General features: G+C 41.8%; 3 protein-coding genes across 3 annotated transcripts; all 3 read right to left on the reverse strand.

The window, feature by feature from the left end:
* Positions 1 to 618: 618 nt before the first annotated feature.
* On the reverse strand, positions 619 to 8,128 carry LOC136195525 (ubiquitin carboxyl-terminal hydrolase 9X-like). The gene is made up of 29 exons (XM_065984858.1): positions 8,003 to 8,128; positions 7,902 to 7,955; positions 7,711 to 7,847; positions 7,592 to 7,653; positions 7,480 to 7,535; positions 7,360 to 7,431; positions 7,217 to 7,298; positions 6,640 to 7,164; positions 6,287 to 6,585; positions 5,192 to 6,235; positions 4,998 to 5,112; positions 4,783 to 4,878; positions 4,513 to 4,712; positions 4,317 to 4,445; positions 4,141 to 4,258; positions 3,954 to 4,091; positions 3,669 to 3,899; positions 3,458 to 3,615; positions 3,167 to 3,398; positions 2,979 to 3,110; positions 2,876 to 2,923; positions 2,717 to 2,823; positions 2,449 to 2,662; positions 2,305 to 2,395; positions 2,039 to 2,254; positions 1,533 to 1,978; positions 1,144 to 1,483; positions 1,063 to 1,092; positions 619 to 1,004 (listed from the first exon to the last, which is right to left on the reverse strand). Exons 10-23 carry the CDS (start codon positions 5,206 to 5,208, stop codon positions 2,485 to 2,487), a joined length of 1,899 nt encoding a protein of 632 aa, XP_065840930.1. The 5' UTR covers positions 5,209 to 6,235; positions 6,287 to 6,585; positions 6,640 to 7,164; positions 7,217 to 7,298; positions 7,360 to 7,431; positions 7,480 to 7,535; positions 7,592 to 7,653; positions 7,711 to 7,847; positions 7,902 to 7,955; positions 8,003 to 8,128; the 3' UTR covers positions 619 to 1,004; positions 1,063 to 1,092; positions 1,144 to 1,483; positions 1,533 to 1,978; positions 2,039 to 2,254; positions 2,305 to 2,395; positions 2,449 to 2,484.
* Positions 8,129 to 13,591: 5,463 nt separating this feature from the next.
* On the reverse strand, positions 13,592 to 18,293 carry LOC136195527 (uncharacterized). Its single transcript, XM_065984860.1, has 19 exons — positions 18,107 to 18,293; positions 16,491 to 16,692; positions 16,103 to 16,172; positions 15,970 to 16,050; positions 15,538 to 15,652; positions 15,322 to 15,484; positions 15,202 to 15,259; positions 15,104 to 15,146; positions 14,998 to 15,043; positions 14,885 to 14,945; positions 14,742 to 14,832; positions 14,614 to 14,682; positions 14,496 to 14,559; positions 14,359 to 14,435; positions 14,211 to 14,304; positions 14,100 to 14,157; positions 14,021 to 14,046; positions 13,896 to 13,969; positions 13,592 to 13,841 (listed from the first exon to the last, which is right to left on the reverse strand). The coding sequence occupies exons 3-19, from the start codon at positions 16,170 to 16,172 to the stop codon at positions 13,751 to 13,753; spliced, it is 1,281 nt and encodes a 426-aa protein (XP_065840932.1). The 5' UTR covers positions 16,491 to 16,692; positions 18,107 to 18,293; the 3' UTR covers positions 13,592 to 13,750.
* Positions 18,294 to 19,545: 1,252 nt separating this feature from the next.
* LOC136195531 (uncharacterized) lies at positions 19,546 to 22,199 on the reverse strand. Its single transcript, XM_065984870.1, has 12 exons — positions 21,355 to 22,199; positions 21,154 to 21,302; positions 20,925 to 21,107; positions 20,732 to 20,879; positions 20,478 to 20,670; positions 20,360 to 20,422; positions 20,213 to 20,275; positions 20,069 to 20,157; positions 19,947 to 20,009; positions 19,847 to 19,891; positions 19,751 to 19,779; positions 19,546 to 19,697 (listed from the first exon to the last, which is right to left on the reverse strand). Exons 1-5 carry the CDS (start codon positions 21,659 to 21,661, stop codon positions 20,621 to 20,623), a joined length of 837 nt encoding a protein of 278 aa, XP_065840942.1. The 5' UTR covers positions 21,662 to 22,199; the 3' UTR covers positions 19,546 to 19,697; positions 19,751 to 19,779; positions 19,847 to 19,891; positions 19,947 to 20,009; positions 20,069 to 20,157; positions 20,213 to 20,275; positions 20,360 to 20,422; positions 20,478 to 20,620.
* Positions 22,200 to 23,140: the final 941 nt, after the last annotated feature.

A 23,140-nucleotide genomic window follows, 5' to 3' on the forward strand; every position in this document is an offset into this window, starting at 1 on the left:
AGATGGTGGGGCCTTGTGACGAGACGATTATCGGATTATGGTCTGCCGTCGTTCCCCATTTTGATTCGAAGGAAACAGTAACCAAAATAATGAAGAAGAGTAGCATTGTGAGTTCTCAAGTTCCCAGCAGTGAAATGAGGGGAAAACAGAAGTCTCAGTCTACATATACGCTAGTCAGTGACACCGGATGCCAAGACGTTATTGTTTACCTTAGTAAATAGTATTCTTTGACGTAAGCATTGTCGCACAGAAGACGGCACAAAGAGATGTTGTCGATGACAATGATACAAAAAACGGAATTATTTTATGTCTGTCTGCCTGCCTAAAAGAAGACTCTTTTCGGAAACTCGGGTTTTATCTTGACCATTCGTACGTCAAAGGTCATTCTCAAATTAAGCCTTGGTCTCTGTACTAAGCAAAGTTAAAGCCTGCAGATTGCACTCAGCAGCAATTCGGCTTCATCTTCCAGAATGACATAATTACTTGCTAGACTGCATGGTTCATGTGCTAAGCTAACCACTTCTCCTCAGCAACATCTGCAGTCAATGATTTAGAAAAGCTTAATTAATTTTTATTTACGAATTAAAAACATTTTAATTGTACAATAGTACTGCTATTCATGAATCTATCGTTACATTGTGTGCTTTTAGAAGTAACGTAGTCATATAAAACAACTGAGCGAGGGTAAGGGTGCACGTCAGAAATAAAACGTATCACAATTGACACCAGAACGTCGCCTAAAAAATTGACCGGGCTTTCTATTGTCGACAAACTGAATGACTTTAGAGAACAGCGAGTTTTCTTCGCCGAGAGACGACTTGGCGACGATAAGAGTGATGAATACAATGAAAAGCAAAAGCTGTCGATCTACACTCACCCCTACGTATAATATCAAAGAAGCAGTGGGAGCGTCACTAATGAGACGACTGCAGATTTAAATCCTTCTTGTCAACGCCCTTCGGTTACATCACAAGTTAGATGACGCCTAAATTGAACGAGGCAATCTAAAAGATAAGGAGTAATCGCGAAAACAGCCCACTGCCTGTGAACAACTGTACGCACGTCCACGTTGCCAAAACCAGCTCCAAAACACTGTGTTCACAATGTCAGAACGAAAGGAGGCCAACAAACATATAGTTTTACCGATCCTTCTCGTCTAAAAGACTTCATAAATAGCTTTCATTGGGTAGAGTCTTTGTATGAGGAATAAAGTGTGAAATGGAGAGAACAGGTGAGGCCCCTTTTGGGGATCAGTTTCACTAGGGCCACGATATTTTTGCTCGCAGAGGCCGTTGTGAACGTCGACAGCTTCCATAATTCAATTCCAATGGAGACCAATCTCTTAGCTTTCCTTTGAGTGTCGAAGAAGAGGGTTCGAGTTACGACGGAAGAGAGACGAGCTTCGAAAGAGCGAAGGGTGAATTCGTGTGTTCGGGGATAGGGAAACACTGAGGCGCGTTGACTGCCACGACTAGGTGTAGGCCTTTAAAGTATTGTCTAAGAGAATATTTAACTCGCGTCGCAAGTGCTACCTTCCGCTTCGCAATGCGAAAAAACAGTTCTTGAGACCCCATAGGGAGCCTCACTTTGCCAAAAAGCATCAACGTCTAGAAAAACAGTTTTTGACTGCATCCCATGCACTATTGCCGAGGCGCGTCTTGCGAAAATTCAGTCAAAACTCAAAAGGTTTACTATGAGCGTTACCCGGATTTCGTGTTCTAGAATTCAAAATACACCCGGACTAAATTAGTAAAATAACAATAATAAGTAGCTGTTTATATTTGAATTGAAACATTTAGCGAAACATCCTCAATTATTCCGTGGTGCTAACCCGAGTAGAAGAGTTCGTCCTGAAGCTGGCAAAGTCGTTCCATATTGGGAATGCAGTTGCAGCACAAAACTACAAGTAGATCATAGGCAGCAAGTTGCGTAGAAGGCGACGAGCAAATCGCCTCCTTCGACTCAGAAGGAAGAGGAGCTGCAAATAAGTTTTCACAAAACGAGGAACAATCCTTCATAAAGGTTCTGGCCAACTCACCAACTCCCTTGGTGTAGAGGCTGAGCTGCTTCGACGCCGGGCAGAGAAACTCTTCGACGAGATCCTGGACGAGGTTCTCCCCCCATTTTCGGCTGATCCGAGTCGACGCGTCACGTCTTCCGGTTGAAATTGCAACAGTTCTTTCGCGATTTTTAAACGACCTTCGAGAAGAGTATCTTCGACTGTCGTACAGCCTCGAGACGACAGGAAGTCAGCCTGGTGAGGAGTCAGGAATTTCAATAGATGTGTCGTCTCCAGGGACTTACTTTGACTTTTTTCAGCCACTCCACTTCGAGTTTCAGTTTGTGATAGGCGTCGAAAGCAAACGCCTTTGTCTGCCGCACATCGCTTAGCAATCTGAAAGCAAGAAATAATCCATTCTATTTCACCGTCAAAAAATGCCTGCCTACTTGCAAAGAAGAGTGAAATATTCGGAAGAAGAAGGTTCATTCTCCGAAACTACAGTCTAGCCCGCAAATATATAAAACAAAGAGTCTTAACGTATCGAAACTAAGGGATAGATAAGTGAACAAGTGCGTGAGAAGAAAACGAAGAGGGTTTGACGTCGTGAAGCATCGAGTCACCATGAGGAAAAGTTGATCACAGACAGTGAGCCGAAGAGGCCTAAAAGCGCACGTCACCCAAATTTTTCCTCTTCGCGCATTTCAGAACGTTTACCTGTTTCTACTCATTAGCAATAGGTCTATAATAAACGTCTGCCAGTCGCGCTCTTTGATCAAGGATTCCTGCAAGTTGGGCTGAAGTGCGAGTAGAGTGGAAAGCACCTAGTGTCCAGATTTGAGATCTTACATGCACCGGGGTGGCTCCACCACTTACCCCCAAAGATTCTTTACAAAGTGAAGCGCTCTCTGAATCAATGGGTTTCTACACAGAAAAGAGAGAATAAAAAAAGGCGACTACAGGATTGACGTCGCCGCACCGATTCCATGGCCTTGTGAATCGCGTCCACCGACGCCTTGGCTAAGTGAGCGGCTCCCGCCGCCGCGCTCCAGGCGAACCGCTGTATACAACAAACCGTTTCTAAAGTGACTAGATTCACGTCATCTAAAACCTACGCGGGACAAACAAAAAATGAAGAAAAAATTATTACGAGAGATTGTAACGCACCGTCTTTGAAGCCGATTGGCCTATCCAATTGACAATCTGTCTCAGTAGTAAGTCCGAATGAATGCTAGGTAGGTGCAAAAGCGCTTCGCGTAGCTGTTCGACTCCGCCCCACGCGGCCGCCTCTTTCGTTCGACTTTCACTGGTCAACTCTTTCGCCCAATGAAACGCTCGAACCATTCCGAGCGATGCGAGAAAGAGACGCAGCAGTGTCATAGTCACACGATAAATTAATCTTGAAAGAAGGGAGAATTTTCGAAAGTCATTCGCTAGTTTTATTGGAAATAAACTCACATTCTCGTGTTCACGTCGGCGTCCTTGACGAAATCGGGACTCTCCAGCAATTTTAGAAGAAGTCGAATGCCCCCGTTTTCGATGAACCAAAGCTGAAACGAATACGATTGCTCGTCGTCGGGAGACAACGTCGCAGGAAGAAGAAGCGACTGCAAAACCTAGATAGAAAGAAAAAAGATACGTCACGGGTAAGAGTCGTAATTTTCCGCACCTCTAGATGATAGAGTGTGTGAAGGGGAGGAAGTTGAAAACACATCTCCTCGAGTTGCTTAAAACCTCCTTTGTCTTTGCACTGACAAATTTTCTCGAGTATTTTCTGATCGGACGGAATCAAGTCCAACAGTTCGCACGCCCTGTCGCGAAGAATGGACGCGTTCAACTGGCTTCCCATTTGACCAATTTGAAGGAGAATCAAACAGTGTTTCGGATCCCTAGCCATTATCTGAACAGAAAAGCGACGCTAGAACGATTTCAGTTTGGAAACGAGAGCGTTTACGACTCCAGGAAGACTTTTCTCAGTCTCGGAACTCGAAGTGCTGTCAAAAAGATTCGATAGCGAATTCGTCGACGAATCGGAAGAGGAATCCTGAGACGGCGATCCGTGTCGTTTATAACGAATTTTCGCCGACAAAACCTGAAAAGAAATTCAGGGGGAGTCCGCCTTCGCTACTTTCCCCACTCACCGCTCTCTCTCGAATCGAAAGCTGGTGCATCAGTCGGCGATCTTCCACCGGATTCACCACATCTCCGTTGAGAAATAAATCGATTTTGATTCCCTGCGACGACGACGACCCTTTTTTCCTATAATAACGAAAATCTAATGCCCACTCTCCCTCCCCAAACTTTCTTTCCCCCGCACAATCGTATGATTTTGCGACGCAACGCTCCTAAAGATTCGTTGCCGTGCGTCGACACTTCCAAATCTTCCTGTCGTCCCGACGGAAGAGGAAAGCGCACGGTCAACATGACGTGTTTCCAAAGAGACGACCTGAGTTATTCGAGATCGTCGTATATCCAATAATGGCAATGCGCCTCTCTCGCTCTCGTTGTCTTACTTTCCGTGGGGGAGTAACGTCCTCTCGCCTTTGTGAGCACCGTCGCATTGGGCGATGTATTCTCGAAGAAGCGTCAGACAGCGGACCATTTGAGTGACGTGCACGTGCCGTTCGGGCGCCTCAAGACGAACTTTCAGCACTTCGAAAGACAACTCGAGATGCTGGAAACATTTTCCTATGAAATCTATGTGAATGGCCACCTGTAGAGAAAAAACAAAAGAGAAACGATCACTAAAAATCCACTGTGTTCTCCTCTCGTCATTGGCTCACTTGACGGGTCAATAGAGTAGGCGAGAGATGAGTATAAGCGTCTTTCATGAGATCTATTGCCTTGAACGAGACTTCATCAACGCCACACATAATCACCTAGAGAATTGAAAATCCTAGCAAAGGGCCTTAGGAGCCTGCATATGTATGACAAAGTAAGAAATACATAGACAAGGCGATGATGCATATGGGGAGTTTTTCTGTTTTCTTTTTCGTACCTTCCATATGTAGTCAATTCCGGTCTGGAATAGATTCGACGTGACGAATTTGTGCCTCTTTGCAATCAATTTATGACTGTTCTGGTTTACCAGTTTGAACGCACTATCAAAACATCTAACGCAAAGAACAATTTTCAATAAATATCTCTATCTCGTTACGCAACCAGTTGCTCAACACCCTGTGCTTTACTGACCTTGCAATTCCCTTCATTATCTATCTCTTCCACTTTCAGGTAGACACCTATTAATTTCGAGGCGGCCTTTCATGAAACGACGCCCATTCCCGAATCTAAAACCGCTTCAAAGTCAAAACAATAGTCTGAACTGCCATCATCTTCACCGAGAGCAATTACGTCAGTATCGAAATCACGCATTTGTGAACGAAGATTTGTACCAGCAAACAAGCCAAAAATTCGGCCACCTTTGTTAGTTTCCTCATCATATTCGGATAAACGAACATTTTGTCCTGAAACTGATTCGGATCCGTCAATATAAACCAGGCTTTCAACAGAAGATGCCACTACATTGTTACTTCCTTTCTGAACACCTACACAACACTCGCCATTTATAGTTGAGAGGCGAACGGCACAGCCTTTCTGAAACTGCTCTAAAATCAATTCTGCCCAATGAACGACATGTACTTCCTTTCTCGTTTTAGAGCCAATATCTTGATAATATACTTGAGGAATCCGAGAATTGATTGTGAGTAAATTAAACGGCGTCGCCGATACTTGAAGAACGACAACGTCCTTATGTTTGCCCCAGGTATTAACAAACTCATTGAAAGCTTTTTGGGTTTTTTTCGCCGCAAGATTGCCGTCCTCAACCTCTTTAGCTTTGACGGTACCCCAGTGGCTTTCATCAGCTATAACAAGAAAAAGAGTTCTACCTGAGTCTGATTTCTCTCTCTCAGCTTCCATCACTTTATCACGAAACTCCTTCACTGAGTCTTTTTCCTCATCGGCAAGTTGATACTTTAAAATTCGCTTTTTACCATAACGTCTTCTATCCTCTTCATTAAGAGAAAGAGGAACAATTCCAGCTTTAGGAAGAAGTAGACGTTCAAGCGTTTGATTCCGTAAAGAATTAAATTTTGCCGTGAAAATAAGGAAATCGAATTTGCTATAGACATCAGATATGTTTTTCATACTATTGTAATGGGCTTTCAGAATTCTTTTTAGCCGGCCAAACAACACGCCTGCCATAAGCTTCTGGTCAGGGTAGTAAATAGGTTGACTCTAATAAGTTAAGCTGTGAGATACGAGATGGAGAAATGTCCATTTTCTTACTCCAAGAACTCTCTCCTCCGAAGAGAGTAGGATGACGTAAGCATTTTCACAGCCTGGCGTATTCTCTAAAATCCTTCGAAAGACAAGGTAATCCTCCTTTCGGCGGCTCACGAGAGACCGTAGGAGTTTGCGGCTCTTCTCTGCAGGAGTAAGGCATCGTTTTATGTCTTCACATTCAGCTTTAGTAATCAATTTTTCAACCAAAAGTTCGTCAAGAATGAGAGAAGGAATTAAAGCTTCAGAAAGTTCGTCAAAAACATGACCAGGAAGGACCACTTCATCCCAAGGGTAAGAAATATCTGAATAACGTCTATGTATGAGTCACGAGTACTAAGATTTCGTACGAGACAAACCGCAGCCTGTTGCCATATAGAAACGGATAAAGAGTCGTATGGAGAAGTAGATCAACGGCAACGCCCTTATTGCAACGAGCATGCGCTTTTCACAGGTTTCATTTTCATCATTCGACCATGGCGTGGGATGCCACTTCAAATTAAGTTCATCGTTCTGCATTAGTACTTCTCCCTCACTCTGAAACGCTTTATAAACCGTATGAGTACTTACGTACAATTGGGGCGTAAAGTCGCTTTTCTTCGTTGCACTTAATTTTTATTTGAAATCGCGAAAGATCGAGCGTACATCGTGCGAACTTCAGCGGCGAGGTGCGAAAGCGCGTTTGGTGAAACAGCTGATCGATTGATGAACGACCAATAGGATCGCAGGAACGAGTTTGGCGCGTGCCATTGATGTAAAGAAGCCGTACCCTCCATGGGTAGTCAATTCCCCTGATGAATAGATTCGACGTGACGAATTAGTGCCCCCTTGCGATTAATTTCTGACATGTCCGGTTAACCAGTTTGAACGCACGATCATAATATCTAACGAAAAAACAACTGTCAATAAATTTCTTTATCTCGCCAAGCCACGGACTTCATCAGTCAACAGAGCGAGATCTAAATTCATCACGTGATCTTCAAAGATCTGCATCCAAATCGGGATCTTCTTCCATAACCTTAGGACGATCATTCATGAAGACTGACAACCAAGGAAAACGACAAAAAAGACAAGCAAACCTTTGAGAACCATTTGAAACGGGCCTCCCTATCGTAGGGAAACACGGCTTTCCTAGCCAAACAAGTCCAAATCTAAAAAGGACTTGAACGCAAAGTTTTCTCAATTTATACAATTATTACATTGATTGCGTGGTTTACAGAAAGATACAGCTTCCCATCTTTGAATAAAGAATTTACTGAAAGAAGCCAGGAAACATTTTTTTTCTGCGCCTGCCTGAGAAACGTCAGTCACCTGATGTTCGTCATATATTCTACCGTCGAGCACTACGTTCTCAGAAGTTGCGCTAAGAATTACTGCAGCATGAAAAAGAAATTTTCGCTTACTTCAAATTTTCAAATACTCGACCTCACCTGCGACATAAATCATGCAGCATTCCAAATTGGTGATCAGTAGTTCAATCAGACTTGATCGGGCGGGTAAAAGCTGAATCACGTCGTGCCTATAGTAGCAACTTGATAGAAAGGTCAGTGGACGAGCTATGAGGTGCCTAATCCCCGTCATCATCAATTTGCACATAAATAAAAAGAAATTTTCCTGACACCTCGATATACATGTTGAAAATATTTCGCATCATATCCAAGATCAAGTCGAAAATCTACGATGAAATTGAAGTCATGCTGAATACACTAAAGCACAGCTTACTGCTGCCCGTCGAGCTACTCTCTGGCATTCAATGCCTTGGGAAACCATTTGTGTATAAGAAATTTAGTGTCAAGGCTTTCCTGACATCGTTTCTTACGCTTTGTCGCCCCATTTTGCGCCATTGCGTTATATAAACAAGTTGAAAAGCTATCTAGCAATGAGAGAATCACATGAAAGAGGCGCGCTTTGAAGACAGAAGCTATCTGACCAGCCAATGACAGGGAAAAGTCGAATACATTCTGTCGACCTCCATCTTGAATCTTAGCGGGAGTTAGCGCGCTCGTCTCGATTCTCTTCTCTCGACTGTTCGATTTTGATGCATTCTGGGCGATCGATTACGTCTTCGTGACCAAAGATAGATTGAAATGGACTGAAATCGTTGCTCAAACCCCTCGGACAGTGCGTCCACGCATTGGAAGCGAAACCACGGCGAAACGCAGGTGAGCGAACGCGTTTCTCTTTATTCCCACAAGCAAATTCAACGTACATTTACTCGTTGTATCGACTGCGACTTCCAAAAATCAAATTTCGCGAAGCTACAGCTCGATATCGTGAATCCTCTATTTCGCTAAGATTCGATCGAGTTCGCCGCTTTATTTTCGAAAAGCGAACTCGATCGAATGCGTTTGAACGTTTTTAGTCGCGCTTTGTCGCGTTTTCTTCTCGTTTTCGTCGCGTTTCGTCAACGTGAACGAAAACGTAGCCGTCACATCCGGCTATACCATGCACTCGTGCACGTGGTTCGTCTCTTGTTTCCCTCCTTCTTTTGGGACAAACGCTGCAGGCGCGTGATCACTCCAATTATTACCATTTTTGGTTTCGCGTAGAGGTGCCAAAACAACGCTGTCTCTCGTGACATCGTTGCGGTTAATTACGCACACCCATCATCCAATCAGCAAAGAGTCCGCGTCATCGTTCGTGCACGAGCTACATAAAGTCACCCCGTCCCCAAAGTCCCCACTTTTGTTTATCTCGCTTTGACATCGCTTCGTTCGTTCTTCTGCTCTCTTTGAAATGGATCAGAGATGGAAAACGCGTGTGCATTCGATTCTACATGATCTGATTGAAATTCTGATGCCTCTCACTTTCCTCAGTCGTCTTCTCGCCGAAGAACTCATCACTGCTCAAGAATATGAACGGCTCTCTCTTGATTCCATTGATGACCAGAAAAGATCGGGTACACTTCTTGTTTCGATTTTGCCGAAAAGAGGCCCCACTTCGTTTGACCGATTTTTGAATGTTTTGAGAAAAACTAAAGGACAGGAACACGTCGCACAGATGATTGAGGAAAATGAACGCTATGACTCTACGGGACTTTCTTTGAAAAGTGAAGAAAAAATCAAGGAATTGGAAAGAGAATTAAAGAAAGAGAGAGAAGAGAAAAACAAGGAGATAAAAGAGAAAGAAGAGACGAAAAAGGAATTGAAGAAAGAGAAACGAGAGAAAATGAAGGAGAGAGTGACAAACATCAGTCTAAGAACTAAGGTGGACGTGATTTTGTCTTAAAGAAATCGATTTAAGGGTTTTTTAATTAGTTACATTTAGATTGGACCTTCGATGAGAAGTCCACATCTCAAATGGGAGACAAGCATACCAAACATGCCTATTGATTGTGCGCCATATGGACGTGTGGCTGAAATCAATGGGATGCTACATGTTGGTCAAGGGAAAAGAATGTTTCAGTTGAAGAAGGGAGCGTGGGAGGGAGAGAAGCATCGTCTGCCGGGTATTCAATTCATATGGAGTGTATTTGAATGTGAAGGAAAAGGATATGTCATGGATATCAGTGACAGGTATCGATGCGCGAGGATTTATGAATGGAAAAGTGAAAAGAGAGATTTGGAATTATTAACTAAAATACCACGTGAACATCAGCTCGCTGGGAGATCAGTAATTGGCCACAATGGAAAAATTTATCTTGTGGGAGGGTGGAGGAGTGATCGAGTAGATTGTTTTAATAAGGAAAAATGGGGGCCAATAAAGAAAATGAAGAATATACGGTGGGAGTGTTCATTGGCTGTGATTGATGATAAAATGTTTGTTGGAGGAGGGGGATGGGGAATGGGGAATTCAGTTGAATGTTTTTCAATGCAAAAACAAGAGTGGATTGATGTCAAGCCAACTACAAAGAATTGGTGCGAATTGGCATCATGGAATGGAAAACTCGTCGCAACAGGAGGAAGGGGAAGTAGCAAATGTGTTGAAATGTATGATGAATTGTCTGGGGATTGGCTTCCATTGCCATCAATGAATGAGGGAAGGTACGCACATGGTACATGCACAACAAAAGAAAATCAATTAATAGTAGTGGGAGGATCGGATGCTCTAAACTCAGTTGAATGCTTAAAAATATAAATTTGTTTTCGGGTCCCAATAAAAATCTGTCGAATGCTCACCGTTCAATTCCGAGTCTCTCTAACGATAAAAAAAAGACGTACACTTCCACGTCGCTTCAGATGACTTTCTCAGGTTCTTTTTACATGCTCTATAAGATAAATCGCCGGCGAAAGAAAAAAATTATAATTTCTCGGACGAGGAGAAACTCGAATACTGGGCATACGTATACCTTGGCTGAATTCCCGTTCACAAGCTAACAAAAATTCATATACTTCACTTTCCTGTCTTTCTAAGAAGAACTTTTTTCAGAAAATTTGATTTTTTGAATCGAAGCGATCTCTGCTTATTTCGTTGTCAATTCGACGTAATTTGACGCTCCGATGGAGAAAACGGCGTTAGGAAACCCTTACACAAAACGAATCAGGCTCACACGAGCAAACTTTACCTTCTAGCAGTCCGCAACAGCTCCATAGCTGAAACGAAACTCTTCCACTGTTTCCCCGTGAAGCAATGTTAGAGTCACTCACACTGCTTTCAATTTAGTTTTGCGACACCTCTTTATGCAGGATCGTGCTCACGATCCTCTCGTCTCTAACGCTACGTCTACATAACATTCTCTAAAAGAAACCAGAATTTCAATATGTGACGAAAGAAAAAAACAATAGAGAAAATTTTTTCCGTTTGTGACCGAGAGCCGACGGTCAAACTGAAGTAAAAATGTTATTAATAATTACGATTACCAGTGGAGAGAACGTTTTAAAAATTGTCAAGAAAACACATCTTTTGTCAAATGTTGCTTGAATGGCCCTTGGATTGAAATCGGAAGAGCTCATCTGGCAAAGGAGCTCGTGCACATGTGACCTAGCCTGCAACAAAATAATATTAGCATCTCAATTTATTATATCAAACGAATGCTCTCTACTTTGTCTTTGTTTTCTTGTCGATGAATAGCACTCATCTACCATAGTTAACGTTTGCTCAATAATAAAACATGCATATAATGGTAATGTCAATTTTACAAAAGTGAAATCAAATGGAGAACATGAATTAACTTTGACCTTGATCAAAAAATCGCGACGACCAATCTAAGACTCAAATGAAATGAAAAAAAAAGATTTCGTTACGATTGACCTGACGAAACAATAAAATTGACCTCCAAAAACATAATATTTTCCTGTGTGTACAAATGTTGATCTCGTGCCCTCGAAAGGGGACTCCCCGAACCAACTCGATCCCATTCTCATTTAGTGCGCAATTCCCCGCGCATCTGTCCATTGCTGCGCTCGCCGCAAAAGAGAGAAGAGAGAAGCGCCTGCGATGGACAAACGTTTGATGGAGAAATCGCGTCCACGACACGACGATCTTCCGTCGATCGTCGAAGTGTTCGATCCCATGTCCGTTCTAGATCGTCTTCTCGCCGAGCGACTCGTCTCTCGAGAGCAATACGCAATCAGTGGCGTATCTAGGATTTTCTGTTGGTCGGGACAGAATGCGGGGGTCCGGGGGCAGAGCCCCAGAAAAATTTTGAGTGGGCGGGGTCATTACGTTGATTTTTCTTTACAGAAATACTCTACACGAATCATTGCAAAAGCATTTTTTCTTACTAACCCTAACCCTAAGAAACTACACTAACTAGTAAACCAATCAATTTCTCTCTTACAAAGAAAAGGAAAACAAGTTTTTTTGGTAGGGCCACAGAAATTTTGGTAGGGCCTGGCCCGACCTGGCCCACCCTTAGCGACGCCACTGTACGCAATGCTGCGCGATTCGTCCAAGACGAACGAAGACAAATCGCGCATGCTCCTTGTCGACATTTTGCCGCGAAAAGGTGATCGAGACGGCCTTCGACGAGTTTGTCGACATTCTACGAGAAACGGAACGACAAGAGCATGTTGTGCGGCAGTTATTGGAGCCAGAAAAGAGAACTACTACTCGGGAATGTGCTTAATTCGATGTGATCTGACTCAACAGATTCTATTTGTAGAACATGAAAGTGATAGACTTGCGATTGAGAAAGTGAAAAAATTGAAGGGAGATCTTTGCTCGCGCCGAAATGACTGTTCTCGGATTGAGAACTAAGGTTATTGAATTGGGTTGATAGAAATGTGATTGACAGTTACATATACTTAGATTGGACCTTCGATGGGAAATCCCAGTCTCAAATGGGAAACAAACGAACCAAATCTGCCCATTGATTGTTGTTATCCATGTGGACGTGTAACTGAAATCAATGGAATTCTACATGTTGGTTGGGAGGACAGAATGCTTCAGTTTAAGAAGGGAGCATGGGAGGGAGAGAAGCATCATTTGCCGGGGATTCAAATAATATGGAGTGTCTTTGAATGTGAAGGAAAAGGATATGTCATAAATATGAATGACACGTATCGATGTACGAGTATTTATGAATGGAAAAGTGAAACGAGTGATTTGGATTTAATAAGTAAAATACCAGACAAATATCAACTTGATTTCAGATCATCAATTGGACGCAATGGAAACATTTATCTTGTGGGAGGGAGAGGGAGTGATCGTGTTGATTGTTTTCATATTAATAATGGAAAATGGGAAACGATAAAGAAAATGAAGAATAAACGGCATGAGTGTTCATTGGCTGTCACTGATGATAAAATTTTTGTTGGAGGAGGAAGATGGGTAATAAGCATCGCTAAGCAATCCAATCGAGCAGCTATTACGTAGATCTAAGAGGACGTTTCTAAACAGATAAATATTCACTGGTATTTTACCTTGAAAAGAAGATGAAATAAGTATGCTTACGTAATTCAATACCATGACATTAAAAAGGGCAGAAAAGCTCCACTGTTGATTCATAAATAAAACCGTGAGCTACATCTAGCTTATGGTTATCTATCTAACTTGGCCAAGTCTTCCCGAGTTTTACCAGAGTCCAATAATGCTATACTAATTTGGAGGAGGAGTAACATCGAAATGCAGAGTTTTATGTCTATAGACTAGGTCCCTAAAGCTACGTACGTAATGGGTGAGGGGAGGGGAACAAATAGGGGTGAGGGAGTGGGAACTATACCATTAATTCGGGGCTCATCGCAAAACTTTTCGAAATTTAGAATAGCGGTAAATTCGTTTGCTGAAGGACTCACAACGTCGTTGGTGATGTAAACCCTGCAGATCATGATTTTCTAGACTCACACCTAGATCAGGCCAGATCGATCTAGGTATGAGTTTAATTTAGGAGAAAGATCGTTCCAAACCTGTTTGTTGCTTGAATGGGAGGTCGACCAGTCAAAGAATTACCTGCATAGAAACGGCAAAAAAACATTTATACCTATAAGCAACAGAATTCCAAACGCAGCGCACAACAAATTGACAACAAACGACAAAGCCAAAGGGCTCAGTAGTAAGCGAATATTGAGCACGTTCAATAAGTCGCCCGTCTCAATAACAGCCGTCATGAACAAGAAGATTCGCTGTATTTGGAGGCCATGAATGTCCTATTGGTGGTTTCAATATATCTCTGCTAGCACTTCTGTTCATTAAAAAGCGACGCTAACAAATTTTTACAGTGGAGGCGCAAGCTTACCGTAAGAGATACTGCTTCAATTGGGACGGCGTTTGACGTGGATTCTCACTAAGAAGCTTGGCCAGTATTCCTGACTGCAAAAAGAAAATTACTTTTACATTTGAAAACATTTTAGGCCTTCTTACCACTAGAGCTGTTCCAAAAGATGTACCTTTAATTAAGAGTGATTAATAATTCAACTTTTATTGAACGCATTATACGTACCAGAGTCTGTCTTCGTGGATGATGGATTGGTGGTACCGGCTCCTAATATATCTTGACTCTGGGGAAAGCTTCAAAGATACCTGATAACTGTATAATAGTACTGCTAATTACTGGAGCGAATATATCAACGCAAGCTCCAAAATTTGACTGAACTTTGCGTGCAACCATAAACCTGTCATTTCTGTCAGAACCTGCCACGGTGATGCTAAAATCGGCAATTACCGATTGACTGAACTGACTATTTAGTAGTATCATTTACGTCTCTGCAACTTTAGCTGGAGACGTCTTGCAAGCGTCTTCACCTTCGTTTCCAGCCGACGTAACAAAAACAACACCCTGTATAGTTATACAAAAAAGATTTTCAAAGAAAGAAGCAAATGAATTAGAAACCCCTACATCTCTAACAGCCGCACTTGCCGCATGATTAATAAGATCATTGCTTGGAACACCAACGGAAAAGCTTAGGCATAAAGTTTCGATGACAATTCTTTATCACGTACTTTCCCTTACGCACTTTAAAATAACGGTGCTTCTTTTATACCGTGCTTGGCTGGCGACCCACTGAATAGACTCCACAAGTTTTCTTATACGACACAAAAATGAAACCAGGGAAACAATATTGCTTTAGTCTTAATTATTTACTGAGTAGTAGCATATCCATCATCGTCAAGCACTCTTACAGCAGCCACTCTAGCTTTCTTAGCTACTCCGTACTTCTTTCCAATGATAAGCGCTAAATAAAAAATTCAATAAACGGCTCAAATTCAACGAAAGAGAAGACGCACAGGCCACAAAAGTTCCGTGACCGTCTTCGTCCGGATTTCGAACATTGACATAGTCTTTAACCTTTTTAACGTCGAGCTATTTTTTAGTCGGACATCCGTTTATGCATACGTACAATTCTTGCTCTTCCTTCAAAGTCGCGGTGATTTGCATACACTCCACTACAGCAACAATGATTATATTTAGATTAGAACTATTACTGTACCAATGAAATTACGCACGTGTCAATCACGTAAACGTCGACGCCTTGTCCTTGATAATTTTCTTTGTAAAGAAAGTAGATACAATTGAATAAATTTATAAATCTAATAGATAGTACTTGAGTAAGTGTACTTTCGTGTGTTGTGGAAACGCCTTACAGACGTTCTTTCAAGACCCTAGGTACGTCGGTTGGTCTAACATTGACGGATATTATACACGGTTGGATATACGGTCATACCCAGTCTGCATCTGATTGAGTTGTACAGGGACTTCTTCTGCGACGGTGAAAATAACTGTGTATGCCCTCGCTTTTATTTTTTTTATCCAACGTTCTAAAACGTAGGATTTCTTCTGGCACGACATATTGGACGTGCGGGAGTTGGAGAACTCGTTCAAGGGTGCTGAAATTTCGAATAAGGGTACGTTAATTAATAAAAAGAAAGATAAAAGTTACGCGTTATTCATTATGGCTGAATAAGCCTTGAAATGTTTTCCGATATTGAGCGTTTTTTCAATTTTGGGGGGTTCGTCGACGGAATTTTCAAATATTTTAGACACGTGCTCTAGCTCTGAAAGAAAGAAAGCAAAAGCCGCACTATATAGAAAGTATTACTTAACGTTAGAGATGTTGCCTTCAACCTTTAATTATTACAAATTTTGTTAGAAAAAGATGAACGTACTACATAATTCAACACTGCATAAACTATCTCACAGATGACGCCAATATTCAGCGCTAGCTGCTCTCATACAATCTCGTTTTTATTAAGAGCCACGCTTAAAAACCACTGGTATATTTCTGGTGATTGCACGTGAGAGCTTAGCGAAACAGATAAAACATGGTTTTCTCATAAACTGCCTGGCTAATGCGGTCCTACGGTCGCCTTACGTTGTTCAACGGTGACATGATCGTCAAGGACGACTATATATTTGTTCTTGACGTGTTCGCCTTTCGGTGCATGTAAAACGGCTAGAAAAAAATTCGAGATAGTCTGTGCCGGTTTCAATATAGCGTGAGGTACCAGCTCCCTCAACTCGAACAAAATGCAACAAAGCACCGACGAACAACACGGCAAAGCATAACGATTTCATCTGAAAAAGAGGTTAGCGACTGTTGAGTTGGGGGCAACTTGTTCTTTTATATCTACGCAGGGCGCGCATGCCTTTTATAGTCACATAAACAAGACTTCATTGAAACGGTGCCAAAAAACATCAACTTAGCGCTATTAGCGCAGTATATATTGCCTTGCAATATTGATGTGTATGTGCAATAACGCCGCGTTTGAAATCGACCGTATGCATTATAAGTATTGCTCTATTTCCGTACAAGACCGTTCTGACCGAAAAAAGGCTCCCAGTCATGCCATGTGCTGCGCATGATGACCGGTCTTTAGGACTAACGGTTCATACCGGTCTTGAGGAGATGGACGAAAGAGCTTCCGATTGTCAGCACAACAATAGTCAAAGATGCAACTTCCTTTCCCGTTTGTACAAAGCAAATCCGTTATTCTTTGATAACAAATAACGTAGCAGAACGTGCACCGGATGAGTGACATCCTACGCCTCGGAGAGGTTTTGAGAACGAGAACCTGCATTACTTTCTTCAACAGTCCTACAATGAAAAATCTCTTTAGTGAATAAAAATTGCGATGATGCGATGACTGCAAGTGTTTATTTTACTACTAAAAACAAAAGACCAGAGGAGATGACATATACATGTAGGTATATAGCAGCACATTTAGTACGGTACTTTAGAATAAAGTCTTTTGAAAACGATTGTAATTCACATAAAAGGAATACTTGAAATAATGTACAAAAATGGTAATAATTGGAGTCATCATGCGCGTGCAGCGTTTGTCCGAAAGAGAAAAGGGGAACAAGAGACGAACACGTGCACGCGTGCATGGTATATAGCCGGATGTGACGTCTACGTTATCGTTCACGTTCACGAAACGCGACGAAAACGCGACGAAGCGCGAACAAAAACGTTCAAACACCTTCGATCGAGTTGGCTTTCCCAAAAGAACGCGGCGAACTAGATCGATTCTAGAGGACTCGCGATATATCGAGCCGTAGCTTCGTGCAATTTTAGTTCTGGGGACCATAGTCGATAGAAAAAGAACAATTACGCGGTATCTGCTCGAAGAGGAACGCGTTCGATCGCTCACGTGCATTTCTCAGGAATCGCTTCGAATGCCTGAACGCACTGTCCAAGGCACTTGAACGACGATTTAAGCTTATGAGCCGACCACGGATACTAGAGGAGTATACTAGTATCCGTGAGCCGACCACCGCAGTTGTACGGGGTGGCAAACGCAGTTTGCGAGCCCGTATAACGGCGAGGGAGGCTCTCTCAAACGTGATCTCAAGGCCGGAAGTGTATGTATGTACGTACGTCTGTTCGGTACAGTATTGTGACGTCACATAGGAAAAACCCTTACTTTGTAAAGCGTATGCGCGAAATGGGGCCTAAAACGGCGACCCGAAAAAGGCGATTTACGGCGCGAATACAGCGTTTTTTCTTTGATAAACAGAAAAAATGCTTAGAAACCCCTATTTCAAATTGATCTGTAGCATTTTCCGTTTTATAAATGCGTTGAGAAGGCGAAACTACTGCTTTGTTTGTCACGCTCTGACGTCACAATCAAAAGTATCCACTCATGTACAGTATGTTGGGTGGGTATGTACGCGTGTACGGGTAGCAGGAAATATGACCCGTACACACTTCCGTACACATACCTACGCAGACAAGCCCGCAGACAATAAACTTCAAAACCAGTATCAGAGAACGCCTAATTAGGAACTTAAACATGAGCTCAGCTGCTCTATGTATGTACATAGAGCATGTGCGTAGGACTGAGCTGCAGGTCTGTGATACATGTAAAACAGCGTGAATATATAATACCATGAAATTTTATGACGTCACATTATCTAAGGCGCTCGCGTACTGTAAGCGGTGGGAGGCTATTCATGGTGGCCAACACCAGGCCATCATTCTCTATATATAGATCTAAGTTTCTATCTACCTTTGGTCGCGAATACGTATTCGAATGCATACTGTAGAAATCGAATAGTCGAGAGAAGACTCGAGGCTCCTGACACGATTCTTTGCATCCCCTGCGTCTCCTCAAATAGCCAAACCGTCTTGTACAGTGAATATTGTACAGTGAATAAAACAATTCGTGATCACACTAAGCCGTGTTTTCGACCTAGAAAGCGATTCGCTCTGCCCCAAAGAACGTTTGATACGGGGTTGTAGAAAGTTTATCCGGGAGTCCTCATTTTTTTAGCGACATCGCTTTCTGAGCCTTTTGAGGCCTTCCGCTTCTGTTTCAAGGTTTATTCGGGCGTTTTTAGTGGTCAGAGGATCTTTAGAGTTTTCGTGGAAACTCGAAAGAGGGTATCCTTCCTTGTTTGATGTCGTAGATTGGCTTTTCTCGGTCTCCAATTGTTTCTAGGCTTTGTTTCTAGGCTTTTAGTTGAGCTTTTCGTGATTGCGCAAGTTTCCGTTTTGTAGTGGGGCGTTTTTTAGATTCAAGTCGAGCTTGAGAACGCGAATAAATTTATTTCAGATTATTTTAAATATTTTAATGATTGGCTATGAATGACTTACTGATTTGCTAATACTGTATTGATTTGAGTTTGAAACGACGGAGGAAGCCCATAAGTGGCTCAGCTATTCGCTGGTGAAATGCAGTCAGACATATGAATGCTTTTCTTTCTCGTAAATAAATTAGTGCGTGGATGCAGGTCAGGGAACTCTGCCCGCTTCACTGTGCGTGCAACTGCACAAATTTTTTTGGCGTTTAATATCTCGTCCGTCACGGTGAGAATGTCAACGTCAAAAGCGCATTATCATTTAATTTTGATTTTCGATGGGTACTCTTACAGTTTCGCCTTTCTTTAGGGTCAAAGTCCGCCGTTTTATTAACTCAGATTGTAGGTAGCCACCAAAGGAGCTAAATATTTCAGCTTTCGATATACTTTGTGCTGAAATTTTATTTTCTATAGTTGTTTTAATACAAAAATTGTAATTGTCTTCGTAGGCGGGAAGTATGTATAGGGTTCTCTGGGCTGAAAACAAATGCTCAAAGTTAGAGAAAACATACAACAAGCTTCGCCGATACTAATAATAAAAAGAGAAAGAACTAATAAACAAACGAAGAAACACTAAAAAAAACAATAGAAAGAGTCTGACTCAAAACAAACCTTTTCTAAATATAATTGTTGGTATGGAGACGAAGCTCCCTATGCATTCACTACCGGTGTCATTAGGTGTTTTCAATTACGTGGATAATTCCACTAACTCCATTTATCCGTATTACCTAATATGTAGTCACAACTTGTCTTTGTACGCAGCTTCAATATTATCTCTGTGAATACCGCATTCTTCACAAGCTCGGATAAGAGCATTTACCGTTGCCTCTCGACCGCATTGTGCTACCCAATCCTCTATGATCATCATAGCCCGAATCAAATTCTCATCAGACTTTTCTTTGTACTGCGGTATGGCATTGGCTCTTCGTCCCAAACAAACAGCAAATTTTTGCCATTTTGCCTCTACTAGTGTCGCGACAACACGAGTGAGAGACTCGTTGACTGTCTTTGGAAAAGCATCTGGAATAAATGCGATCAAGCCAAACTCGCTTTTGCAATCTAATTCTACTCACCTGGTAGTCTAGAACTGACGACTGCTTGCCTATATTATAACAGTTCATTGGGCATTGTTCCTTTCTCAGAGCAAGTGGTTCAGTAATTAATTATACCTTATTTGAATGATTTATTCTTCTTCTTTACCGTGCAGGAGATCTCTAAATAAAAAAACAATTCACGTTATTAATTACAATTTTTTTATATTGTCAAAACCTGATATGAGCTATGTCTTCGTCCCTACGCGGTACAAGACGTTCACAAGTGGTCAGTTCTTTCCTAGAAAAAAAAACGATTAAATATCCCAAAAATCGCTAAATCAATTATTTATTTGTTACCCTCTAATAGAGGCAATCTTTTCGTCTTTCTGCTGTTCAAGACGACCATAAGCTAAAGAAGCTTCTCTTTGAACAGACGCCAATTTTTGCTTATAATTAAAAAAGCTATTACCAGTTTTAGATACATTCATTACTTTTAATAACCTGATCTCAGCCAATTCTTCGTCTTTACGCTCTACAATACTATAAGCAGAGGTAAGTTCTTCTCTGAAATCAAAAAATTCAAAAAAGGAATTAAATGATACATATATAGTAAACATATATACTGTACAAACTAAATTTATAAGTAACCTTATTTGTGTGATTTCTTCGTCTTTACCATGCAGAAGACGTTGGGCAAAGGTCAGCTCATTTCTAAAATAAAAAAAATACGTTATCAATTAATATCATAATCAACCTGATAAATAACCTGATAGAGGTTTTTTCGCCGCTCAATTCAGAGCATTTTCGTCGCAAATGCTCCAACTCGCGTTGCAACATTTCAATATCTTCCGTGCCACTTTGAAATAGAAGACTCGCTGATGGACTTTCTGTACGAACTGACGCCCGCCTCTACGAGAGAATTTCTCGTTTAATTTTCATGTACGGCTTGTTTTTTACGTCTGTAAAAATATCATTATAATTAACTAAATTTATGCTGCTAAAATGAGACGAAATCATTACCAAGACGAAAACCGTTAAAAATTGGTTTGTACCACCATACATTCGAATCGGCCCCACCACAGACAATGACGTCTGCAGTCTTGTCTTCATTCTGAAAACAATGACACGTGTGACGGCGAACTTTTCCCAATTGTGTATCGACGTCCATCTTAAAATAACATCAATAAATATTCCATGAAAATACAATTGCAACCTTATACGCTTTGGCATTGTCACAATCCAGAACGTAAAAGTAGTCAGAATTTGCTTTGTCGACCATTTCACCACCGACGAGAAGACAAATTGATTCGTCTTCTAAGTCTTCCGTCACTAGTTGACAAATTGCATGGGCGCGTCTAGGTGATGGTTTCACATCAAAATCAATGATCGTCCACGACTAAAAATAATGCTACAAATTGCTCAGCTTTAAGTGGAAATCATACTTTTTGATTTAGACTGATCAAAAGAGAGTGACATTCATTCTTCATGTCCATTCCATGAAGTAATGCTCGATGCTGGTCAATGGAGGCCATGGCAGCGCCATGAAGTGGTTTTGGCCGTGTTCCGCTTAGATCCAAATCCAACCACATTCCTAGTCCATATTTCAAATTATTAATTACCAAACTGATATGAAATCTACTTGCCCTTTTCATTTCCCTCTTCAAATTGAAGTTCATAAATATCGTTACTCCAGTTGTGCTCTCCTTCCTGAATTGCTCCAGACTGGATTCGGTGACGAGGAAGCTCCTTCAATCCGCCCTCACCTCCAAACATGATCATTCGTGATCCAATCGCACACAAACAGCAGTACGCGCGATCGTGCGGTTTCTTTCCTCGGATAGGCGTCGCTATTTCATGGTCTTCGGATCGAGACGATAAACGATTCCCAGATAACGACCCTCGCCTATCTCTCCCCCGTAGGAGTAGATTATCTTGTCGATGACCACACATCGTGCCCCCTCACCAGGTGGGGGAATCGTTTGACCTCGAGTCCATCGGCGGATCCACTTCTTTTCCGCTAATCGAACATTCACCACAAATATTTCATTGCGGGGAACGTGTTCCGATCCGTCGAAACCTCCGAAGAGGTGAAGATGATCGTCGATCAACGCGCATTCATGAGAACGCCTTTTCTCGGGTGAGATGGCTTGAGAGTCATGGTCAGGGGAGACGTTTTTTCGACGAAGAAACGACATTTGTTTCGCAACCCTTGCGCACGCGCAGTAGACGTTCATCCTTCTTTGGTTGTTTTATGGAAACTTCTGCATTATCCCGTCCCCATGCATGGATGGACGAATGAGTCCCGCGGCCCGATCGTCGATCGTTGACTCTTTTATATCCAGAATTGGATGGGTGGCAGAAATTAGCGAAGAAAACGATTTGTGCAGTCGAGTCGATCACATCGTCAATACGGCTTCGACAATGCATGAAGCCGAATAGTCCGCCTAAGATCAAGAACGCTGCCTACTGCTTATCAATTGAGTCGTACGGACCACAGATTCAAGATAGATGTAATGAGTAGACTAACTATATAACTATATATAACTATATATAGTTATAACTATATAACTATATATAGTTCTATAGTTCTATATATAACTATATAACTATATATAGCATGCATAGTCATATAACTATATATTCGCGAGTACGTCCCCTAGCTGCATCCTCACAGAACGATCATTTCGAGCCGGGTTCAGCGTAACTTTGTGCGATTTTCCCGACTGTTTCACGGTTTTTTAAAATCCCAAACTTGACTGTTGCGATCGTACAGCCAATTAAGTTCATCTGTGATTTTCAAGAGTCAAAATCGAATTTTGTGATTTGCTAGCTAGAAGTGAAGCGTACGGGCTACGTAATCGTCTCGATTTTGACCAATGGAAATCACAGATACATGATTATGGGTACGACAGTTGCACTTTGACGTCTTTATAGTCTACGATTTCATATCAATATATTTTTAGGATTCTAAAAACCTGTAGAACGGGTATCAGAAATGCTGCATAAAGTGACTTAGCAACGTTGATCATGATCGAGAAAGAAACGGGCTGGATTTCTTTTAGAAAACATCGTTGCTGAAAACGACTATCACTATCAGAATAATTACAAATTCCACGTCTATAACGAACATTTTTACAGATATAACCGTAAATAATATTAACTTCAATGTTCCACTTGTTGGTGTCTAATTACTAGGAAGGAGGGTTTAGAACGACGGTTTGAGGAACTAAAAATTAACGTATAACAAATGTGTGACGCCAGATGCGAGGGACTACATATTCACGAATGCATCGATTTGTGCGAGTACTCGACCATTGTTTCTTCCACAGATACATACGATGAATGAATTATGAGCCAGCTCTCTACATCTACATGTTGGAAAATCGACTCGTTGCTCGTAAATAAGGAAGATTACGGCTTGCAGGTGGA

This window comes from Oscarella lobularis, chromosome 14 (assembly GCF_947507565.1).
Source record: "Oscarella lobularis chromosome 14, ooOscLobu1.1, whole genome shotgun sequence".
NCBI classification, from domain to species: domain Eukaryota; kingdom Metazoa; phylum Porifera; class Homoscleromorpha; order Homosclerophorida; family Oscarellidae; genus Oscarella; species Oscarella lobularis.

Excerpts from the sequence above, each read along its gene's own strand:
- LOC136195525 (XM_065984858.1), bottom strand. Across the intron at positions 4,446-4,512 it reads ACGTTACTCCCCCACGGAAA|GTCGTCTCTTTGGAAACACG; the intron begins GTAAGACAACGA and ends CGAATAACTCAG. Across the intron at positions 4,092-4,140 it reads TTTCGATTCGAGAGAGAGCG|GTTTTGTCGGCGAAAATTCG; the intron begins GTGAGTGGGGAA and ends ATTTCTTTTCAG.
- LOC136195527 (XM_065984860.1), bottom strand. The coding sequence starts at position 16,172 with ATGAAATCGTTATGCTTTGCCGTGTTGTTCGTCGGTGCTTTGTTGCAT. Across the intron at positions 14,833-14,884 it reads TCACGGAACTTTTGTGGCCT|CGCTTATCATTGGAAAGAAG; the intron begins GTGCGTCTTCTC and ends TTTTTTATTTAG. Across the intron at positions 14,158-14,210 it reads GCGTTGATATATTCGCTCCA|AGTCAAGATATATTAGGAGC; the intron begins GTAATTAGCAGT and ends AGCTTTCCCCAG.
- LOC136195531 (XM_065984870.1), bottom strand. The coding sequence starts at position 21,661 with ATGTGTGGTCATCGACAAGATAATCTACTCCTACGGGGGAGAGATAGG. Across the intron at positions 20,880-20,924 it reads ACAATGCCAAAGCGTATAAG|ATGGACGTCGATACACAATT; the intron begins GTTGCAATTGTA and ends TGTTATTTTAAG. Across the intron at positions 20,671-20,731 it reads TTTTAACGGTTTTCGTCTTG|ACGTAAAAAACAAGCCGTAC; the intron begins GTAATGATTTCG and ends ATATTTTTACAG.